Source organism: Aethalodelphis obliquidens, unplaced genomic scaffold (assembly GCF_003676395.1).
Source record: "Aethalodelphis obliquidens isolate GAN/ISIS:26980383/991018 unplaced genomic scaffold, ASM367639v1 scaffold16, whole genome shotgun sequence".
Classification (NCBI taxonomy): domain Eukaryota; kingdom Metazoa; phylum Chordata; class Mammalia; order Artiodactyla; family Delphinidae; genus Aethalodelphis; species Aethalodelphis obliquidens.
Window position 1 is genome coordinate 33,725,649 of NW_020837960.1, and position 9,536 is coordinate 33,735,184.

The 9,536-nt window shown below is 37.6% G+C and overlaps 1 protein-coding gene across 5 annotated transcripts in view; it reads right to left on the bottom strand.

The window, feature by feature from the left end:
• ZMYM2 (zinc finger MYM-type containing 2) overlaps positions 1 to 9,536 on the bottom strand; it is an 84,192-nt gene that overhangs the window by 35,388 nt on the left and 39,268 nt on the right. For 4 of the 5 annotated variants that reach the window (XM_027116750.1, XM_027116748.1, XM_027116752.1 and 1 more), the window contains 3 exons: positions 6,321 to 6,392; positions 1,097 to 1,247; positions 515 to 630 (listed from right to left, as the gene is read on the bottom strand). In XM_027116750.1, the coding sequence (XP_026972551.1) occupies positions 515 to 630; positions 1,097 to 1,247; positions 6,321 to 6,392 (339 nt within the window). The remainder of the gene's footprint in view (positions 1 to 514; positions 631 to 1,096; positions 1,248 to 6,320; positions 6,393 to 9,536) is intronic. The other variant, XM_027116749.1, reaches the window with a different exon arrangement.

Genomic DNA, 9,536 nt, shown 5'->3' on the forward strand with positions numbered 1-9,536 from the left:
AATCAAGAAAAACCTCATTCAACATGGGGCCAGGAAGCTGGGCAGCTAACTTCAGACCAGCAGGAGGAGAGCTGCCTGCTTGCCCAGCAACCCAGCAGCAACCCAGCGATGAGCAGCCCCACCTGGGACGCTGGCCCTCCTCCAGCTACCCCGGGCTCAAATCTCGCCCTTCAGTCTCCAGACTTGCCTGTGGTGCCGCCTCCTCGGCTACTCTGAATCAACTCGATTTTGCTGGCTAGACCACTTACCCTTTTGTTTTAAAGGCTGATAGCTAAAATTTACTTTCCTTCCAAGTCTGTATCATAAATAACAATTAAGAAGTCAATTTCGAGCATCTGTGCTAAGTAGAGGGCTGGTGAAGCTACCTCTGCTCTGACTCCAGAATCTCTACCCTCCAATTTGACCCTCAACAAAATATGTAAAAATCAGCACATTGAATAAAGATGAAGTATATTACACCGCTAATTTTCTTTGTGTATTTTATTGGAAGCATTAGGCAAAGTAAATAACAAACCTGGAATTTAGCCACACAATTGGAATTGCAGAAGTTATACAGTTTTCCATCAGGCATTGTGGCTTGATACTGAGGTAAAGAGTTTCGCTTACAAAAATGGCAAATAATTCCCAAACCTAGGAGAGAAAAAGTACATATCTGATTTTTTATAAAATAATCAAAGTTTTTTTTAAAAAAAACTTAATTGACCTCTGAGAACAGTTTAATGAAACTTTATGTAAATATTATTTTATTAATTTCTGAGATTATTTGCACCTTAAAAAAATACTGTCATAAAAGAAGACTCTGATACTATCTCTAAAACATACACAGATACATGAAACGATCTCAGTTTTAGATAATGTTTGGATGGAAAAACAATTTTAGTTAGGAACACAGACATGGACACAACTTCACCAATAATTTAAAAATTAAATGATCAAAACCATTAAAGTTTGCACTAAGAAAGTTTAGTGTGGTAATAAAAATAAACCCATTATGCAGTTAAAAGTGAGCATAAAATGAAAGTCAGAGGAGAAAGAGTAGTTAACAAATTATTAATGTTACTGAAGTTTTTTAGCTTTCCAAATACCTGAGACTTACTTTGTGATTTTGCATATTTTGTCTTGTGACTGTTCATGCAAGCAGTTGAACAATAAGGCTCCATATACCCATTAGGACCTATACACTGAGTCATATCAAAAAACCTGCACTGTGTTCGGCAGCCAGTACAAGTGGTCAGTTTTCCATATTTCTAAAATTTGAAACATAAAAAGAAAATTAAAAATTTAACTAGAACAAAATATTGTACTTTTCATTATACTTTTTCTCTCTGCAAAACAATGCTGTTCATCTCTAATCAGGCTTAGTGGGTCAGAAGTCTTCATCTGATGCAAAGTGTTAACTGCAATGCAGCTATATTAGGGTCAAACAAAACCATGATCTAAGCTAAGTCTCCTTCAAAAACAGTGGTTTGCCCTATTAATTAAATAGAATCCTTACATATAAGTAGAAACTGAAGATGTAAGAAAGGCACGGTGTTTTCTGTTCACAGTGATGACACACCTCCTTGTCATGCAACAGAAGAAATTAAATGAACCTACAAAATATAAGTCCTAATAATCAAACAACTACCCTCCTTCAGAGCTGAGCTGCTATTGTCCCAAGCACTCTGACACTTCTCTTAAAACTGATTTAACACCTTTCTACTACATTTAAAACCTCGTTCAACCAAAATAAAATATTAAAAACTTTAACATTTTTTTAATTTAAAAAATTTTCATTCAATTTTTGGTTATTAAAGTTAATAATTAGTCAATAGGTAATAATAAAGTCAATCGTATCAAAGGTGAATATTGCCAACCCTGATGTAATTCAGAGAATGAGGTAAAACCAAAGGAGGAAAGGCCAAAGGAGGTGCAGCTTGGAAATTACTAGACAAAAGCAGTATCACTGAAATATAGACAGTCTTACAAAAATACAATTCAGAGGAACTGGTGTGTTTGCATTTAAAAATTAACTTGATAGTCACAATTAGAAATCAAACAAAAGTAAAAGCAAGCCTTTAAGTGCAACTTGTATTTGATTTTTTTCCTGAACTGTAACAGAACTGTCATAATCAGTTAAATCAAATATCACATGTCACGATGCAAAGTAATCGTACAGTCAGTCCTCCGCATTCGTAGACGCAAGGTCATTTTATAGAAGGGACTTGAGCATCCGTCTTTCCACATGATGTTTAGATTACTTCACGCATCTTCGCACCCAACACCACCTAGTACAATATGATGACATAAGAAGTGCTCAACGTTCCATGGATGGATGAATAATAGATGTCAGGGAAGACGACAATCAGGCCAAAAATAACAAAAAAATGAGTAAACTGCATGGATAAATTTCACAAATGTCACAGGATTTGAGAAAATAAAATAAGAAATTGAAGGTAAAAACATTAGCCAAAAACAACATCAACACCAAAAAAAGAAAAAAGAAAAAACCTTCTCAGCATACAATTAATATAAAAGTCATGAGAAAACACAGCTGTTTCCATGCCAGGAATGCGTGTTCTATTCCTAGTGGTTCCTTATTTACTTAAACATCACCCAAAGGAAGCCGTAAGTTTTACTTTTCAAAGTGGAAACCAACTCATTCTTCAAGCTCTGATACGCTCAGAAAAAAAGAAAAGAGAAGAAAAACCAAAAAGAAAAACTTATCAATAGCAAAAGGATACTAACACGGAAAAAATAAGAATAACTGCAAACCTATTAAGTCTGATTATGACTCTCCCAATGTTCAGGACAGTAGAGGAGAAGGCTGTTGTTTTGTTTGCAAGGACAACATGTTTTCCTGGGGCCTAATATAATAATTTAAATTTTATTTATATAGGAAGAGGTATCAAGGAAAACACATCAATAAAACAAAGAAAAATAAAAGAATGTTTAGAATCTGGCACCACAGTACAAATGAGGAACACTAAAAATATCAGGACACCTGCCATTGTATCAGAGTTACAGAGAGAAAAATAAAGCAGCTCCCAGCAGGTGGATGTGAGACCTCTACAGAGCAGCATCTATGAAGAATTCTTTTACAGATATAAATGAGGTCCAATCATCCATTCTAATCTTGCACTAGATTTTTTAACTTATTAGAAATATCCTTCAACTTGACAATGATTTTACTGCCAGAATGGTTAAGTAATTAGTAAGTTTTAAGACGTACCCATAAAAAGTAGACCAGTTGATCTGGGTCAAGTAAGCAAGAAGCTAAGCAACCGGTCCCCAATGAGAAATAGTTTTGTGTGAAACTAAGAAAAACAGAATCATTAACACTGAAAACACGTTAACAGCCACTTTCACAGTTGCCACTACTTCAACGACAAAAAGGCCCATCTAACGGGAGAGTATTAGCAAAAAAGATATATGCTGTCATGCCATGTTTTCTCTGCTTCCTATGTAAACAACGTAATCATATTTAAATTTCATGCACCCTATAAATATGCACTGAGTGATTTAAGGAACAAAATTAAGTGGAACAAATTCACAATTATTATATTCCCCATTCAGGCACGGGAAGAAATAAATTATAAATTCAGTAAAAAAAAAAAGTATGAGGTAGATGTGATAGAAACAACACTGGTGAGGTAAAACGAAAAAATAATGGGGAGTTTGCAGCAAATGGGCTCATTTTCAGTCTAGTCATTGAAAAAAGGTGCCTTACATTTTCATGTTAACCAGCTCCACATGAATATCAAAATTAACCATCACAAGATTCTAAAACTTCTCCCTAATTTTTCCTTTTAGATGTAAGTAAAACATCTCATTTACTACATTTTTAACCAAGCAAGTGGACGGCAAGGGTAGGTGCTCAAGAGACAAAGCCTTGATGGACTTGTTACTGCAAATCTAATCTAGGAAATGGGCACAAGTGTGGCTGCACAGAACTGACTTCCTGGCCACATCCAGATACAACTGAAAACTAACTTAGGTCCATGACATCACATGGAAAAATTATTATCTTTATATTCATTAACATCTAACGGAAACGTAGCTTTCTTTTCATTCTGATTAGAGGTAATAAACCACATGAGTTTTAGCAGAACTCGCTAAAACAAAAATCCCCAACTTTTTATCTTATACTGGCAGGTTGCTCAATATATCATTGATGTCCAACATTACTTCAAAAAACATTATATAAATAAATAAATAAATAACATTATAGTTAATAACCACTACACCTTATTACTTAATGCATTAATACAGTATATATATATCACATTTCAAAAATTTTTAAATATTTTGATAACTCTATTTGGAATAATTGGTTCTAGTTGTAATCATAGATATTTTATGCATTTAACAGCATGCTGAGAAACCATCTAACCATGTTACCAAGGGAGTCCAAAGCATAAAAATAGTGAAGAACCCTGTGGAGAGGGGGATAGTGATAAAACTTCAACAATGACATGCTATTATACTAATTTTTATACTAAGTGAAGATTAAGAGATAAATTCAAGTAAACCTTACACTTCTTTTATTCACTCAAGTTGACTCTCAGTCAACTGTATAACTCATTATATAGACATTTTATATAGAAAGGACAGACAGGAAAATAGTAGGCAAAGATGTTAAAAGAGCTACTATGATAAATACGCTGATATACTCATGGAGGAAAAATATGAACACAATGAGGCCAGGAATAGAGGACATAAAAAAGATCCAGATGGAACCTCTAGAGATGACAAAGTCCAAGACAAAAAAATACACCACATGAAACTAAAAGTTGATTAGAAAAGATTAGTAAAACTAAAGACACATTACAAGGTCTCTAAAATGAAGCCAGAAGGAAAACAAGACTTTAAAAAGCTCAATAAATAATAGAGCCACCGTGACCATGGGACAGGAGCAGGAACTCTAATACACCTGGAATTAGGGTCTCAGAAGAACAGAGGGAGAAACTGAAAAAAACTTGTTTTTAAATAATGGCTTATGATCCTGGACTGGATGCTATACAATTTTTTTTCCTCAATTTGCTATAACAGACATTAATGAACAAAATTTGAATAAGGTCTATAGGTTAATCAGTGGTATTATATCAATATAAAATTCCTTATTTTGATCACTGTACTACAATTATAATTATTCTTAATTGTATACATTTATTATTCAAGTCCTAATTTATTCATATGGCTTAATGGGAACATAGATTTGGAAACATTTTTCGAAAGAAAGGATCTTTCCCCCCCTCTTTCAGGTAGGCACAAGAGAAGGACTCTTATATCCTATATTTAAATGCCCACTGGGGGCTTCCCTAGTGGAACAGTGGTTAAGAATCACCTGCCAATGCAGGGTACACGGGTTCGAGCCCTGGTCCAGGAAGATTCCACATGCTGCAGAGCAACTAAGCCTGTGCGCCACAACTACTGAGCCTGTGCTCTAGAGCCCACGAGCCATAACTACTGAGCCCGCGTGCCACAACTACTGAAACGCGCACACCCTAGAGCCCACACTCTGCAACGAACAGAAGCCACCACAATGAGAAGCCTGTGCACCACAACAAAGAGTAGCCCCCCTTCGCCAAAACTAGAGAAAGCCCGTGCATAGCAACAAAGACCCAACACAGCTAGAAATAAATAAACAAATAAATTTATTTTTTTTTTAAATGCCCACTGAGGTCAAGGACTGTGCATTAAAAATCTATATCTTAGGGCTTCCCTGGTGGCGCAGTTGTTGGGAGTCCGCCTGCCAATGCAGGGTACACGGGTTCGCGCCCCGGTCCGGGAAGATCCCACATGCTGCGGAGCAGCTGGGCCCGTGAGCTATAGCCGCTGAGCCTGCGCGTCCGGAGCCTGTGCTCTGCAACGGGAGAGGCCACAACGGTGAGAGGCCTGCGCACCGCAAAAAAAAAAAAAAAAATCTATATCTTAAAATAATTTTTTTTTTTTGCGGTAGGCTCAGCAGCCATGACTCACGGGCCCAGCCACTCTGCGGCATCTGGGATCCTCCCAGACCGGGGCGCGAACCCGTGTCCCTTGCATCGGCAGGCAGACTCCCAACCACTGCGCCACCTGGGAAGTCCCTTAAAATAATTTTTAATAATATAAATACCTAAAAGCAAATGAGTGCACACAAGAAAACACATGTAAAATTTAGTGAAATGAGAAAGTTCGTCGGTCTTGAGATAAAGTAAGAAAATAATCATCATCTGACATATTTAAAGTTCATAAATGTTAATACACTTCAAAATGTACACGATTTTTCAGACACACAATAAAGGCAGTAGCAGAGCATGTCATGTCGAGGCCTTAACCCCAGCCACACTCCTGCTTACCTCAGGCTGCATTAAGAAAGAGTCCTGCATGTGATCACGAACCTCCTTCAGAAAGCTTGGATGGCTACCTACCTAAAAAAAGATTTTAAAAGGCTTTATAAAAAGATATAAAGAAAGGCTGCTAGATCGAAAGGTCAACAAGCAATCTGTAAAAGTTGAGTCTTAATTACCTGTTTTGTGACTTACAACCTCGTTCCAACTTTTAAAAATGCCTATTTGTCCTACAGTGCCACTGAGCAGCTTACAGAATATTATATATCATAACTTTATAATTATCCTATAGAAAAATAATAGTAACTAGATAAATAAAGAATTAAAAACAGACCCTTAGATTTGACTCACCTCTAAGTAGACCTTGCAAAAAAAAATCACATATTTCTCTTAGATGACAAGGTATTCTAAATGTATTCAGTAAAATCTATTAATAATACATAAAACAGTATCTCGGCAGTTCCCTGGCAGTCCAGTGGTTAGCACTCGGAGCTTTCACTGACGTGGCCCTGGATTCAATCCCTGATCAGGGAACTAAGATCCCACAAGCCTTGCAGTGCAGCCAAAGCAAACAAACAAACAAAAACAAAAGAAAACTGATTTGGAAATTACACAGTTACAGTTTTCATCATCTGCAAATGGGTTGTTTTGGAAACTCTTTTTAAAGCACATATAACAGCTTCCAGCACATAGAAATTTATATCCTTACTCTTTGCAGAAAGCATCCTGTTTTCCTTAAAAGTCAAAATACTATGCAAGAAAATGGAAAATAGTCTCCTAGAGTAATGGAAATAAAAACAAAAATAGGAGCTTCCCTGGAGGCGCAGTGGTTGAGAGTCCACCTGCCGATGCAGGGGACACAGGTTCGTGCCCCAGTCCGGGAGGATCCCACATGCCGCGGAGCGGCTGGGCTTGTGAGCCATGGCCGCTGAGCCTGCGCGTCCAGAGCCTGTGATCCACAATGAGAGAGGCCACAACAGTGAGAGGCCCGTGTACCGCACAAAAAATAATAAAATAAAATAAACAAATGGGATTGAATTAAACTTAAAAGCTTTTGCACAGCAATGGAAACCATGAACAACACAAAAAGACAACCTACAGAATGGGAGAAAATATTTGGAAATGATGCAACCGACAAAGGATTAATCTCCAAAATATACAAACAGCTCATGCAGATCAATATGAAAAAAAAAAGTCAAAAATGGGCAGAAGATCTAAATAGATATTTGTTGAAAGAAGACATATAGATGGCTAAGAGGCACATGAAAAGATCCTCAACATCACTAATCATTAGAGAAATGCAAATCTAAACTACAATGAGGTGTCACCTCTGGCCAGTCAGCATGGCCATCACCAAGAAACCTACAAACAGTAAATGCTAGAGAGGGTGTGGAGAAAAGGGAACCTTTCTACACTGTGGGTGGGAATGTATTTGGTGCGGCCATTATGGAGAACAGCGTGGAGGTTCCTTAGAAAACTAAAAATAGAACTACCATACGACCCAGCAATCCCACTCCTGGGCATCTATCTGGAGGAAACCATAATTTGAAAAGATACAATGTTCACTGATGCACTATTTACAATAGCCAAGACATGGAAGTAACCTGAATGTCCACTGACAGAGGAATGGATAAAGAAGATGTGGTATATATACAATGGAATATTACTCAGCCATAAAAAGAATGGAATAATGCCATTTGCAGCAACATGGATGGACCTAGATAGAGATTATCATACTAAGTGAAGTCAGACAGAAAGACAAATATCATATGATATCCCTTATATGTGGAATCTAAAAAAAAAAATGATACAAATGAACTTATTTACAAAACAGAAATAGACTCACAGACATAGAACAAACTCATGGTTACCAAAGGGGAAAACGGGGGGAGGCGGGCAGGGATAAATTAGAAGCTTGAGATTAAAATATGCACACACCGGGCTTCCCTGGTGGCGCAGTGGTTGAGAGCCCGCCTGCTGATGCAGGAGACACGAGTTCGTGCCCCGGTCCGGGAAGATCCCACATGCCGCAGAGCAGCTGGGCCCATGAGCCATGGCCGCTGAGCCTGCGCGTCCGGAGCCTGTGCTCCGCAGCAGGAGAGGCCACAACAGCGAGAGGCCCGTGTACCGCAAAAAAATAAAAAATAAAAAAAATAAAATGTGCACACAACACTATATGTAAAGTAGATAACCAACAAAGACCCACTGTACAGCACAGGGAACTACACTCAACAGCTTGTAATAATCTACAGTGGAAGAGAATATAAGAATATATAGATTTATGTGTACGTATAACCAAGTTACTTTGCTGTACACGTGAAACTAACACAACACAGTAAATCAACTATATTTCAATAAAAATTATAAAAATTTTTAAATAAAATTTTTTTTAAGAAAATGGAAAATACTGAAAGACAAGTGTTAAGCACTAGACAGTCCCCACTGCCGGGATCTAGATGATTAATCACCTGTATCTGTATACTCCAGACACTAACTGGGCTACAGGGACAGGGATAAACAATAAGAGTGGACAACTTAGATGTTAGAGACAAAAGGTTGGGGGTGGAAGAATGCGAGAGCAGGGACCAAAAAAAATCACTGTACAGTTTTAGTTCCCAGGCTTTAGAAAAAGAAGACATTCACTAGAGCATCACTGCAGTGCTCTCCAAACATGTCTGATTATGTCCCTTTATCAGTAACAACATACACACAGATTCCCTCTTATTTACTTAAAATTATGAACATATAGTATGAGAAATATAAAAACTATGACCACTAAAAAAAAGATGAAACACTACTTTGAAATAAGCTTTATTTACTGATATTATGAAGAATACTTTCTGTATCCTCTGGAGGAGAATCATCCTGGTGCCAGTGGGGCTGCAGGGAGCGCAGTAGCAGGCCCTCCTGGAGCCCAGAGGGGAGGGAGCCAGAGCCACAGAAGGAGACAGTCAAAAGATGCTCACACTGAAAGCACAGATACCTAGGATTATGAGCCAAAGGTTTTAAAGCAGCCATGATAAAAATGCTTCAACAAGGGAAAAAAAACACAACAATTAAAAAATAGAAATTCTCATCAAAGAAATAGAAGGTCCAAATGGAAACTGCATGACTGAAAACAGGGGCAAAAGTCCTATGCAGAAAAATCCCAAGTAACTATATACTCCACCTTAAAGGAGAGTGACTTTCTTCCAAACATTAAACAAGGAACGGGGGGGGGGGGGG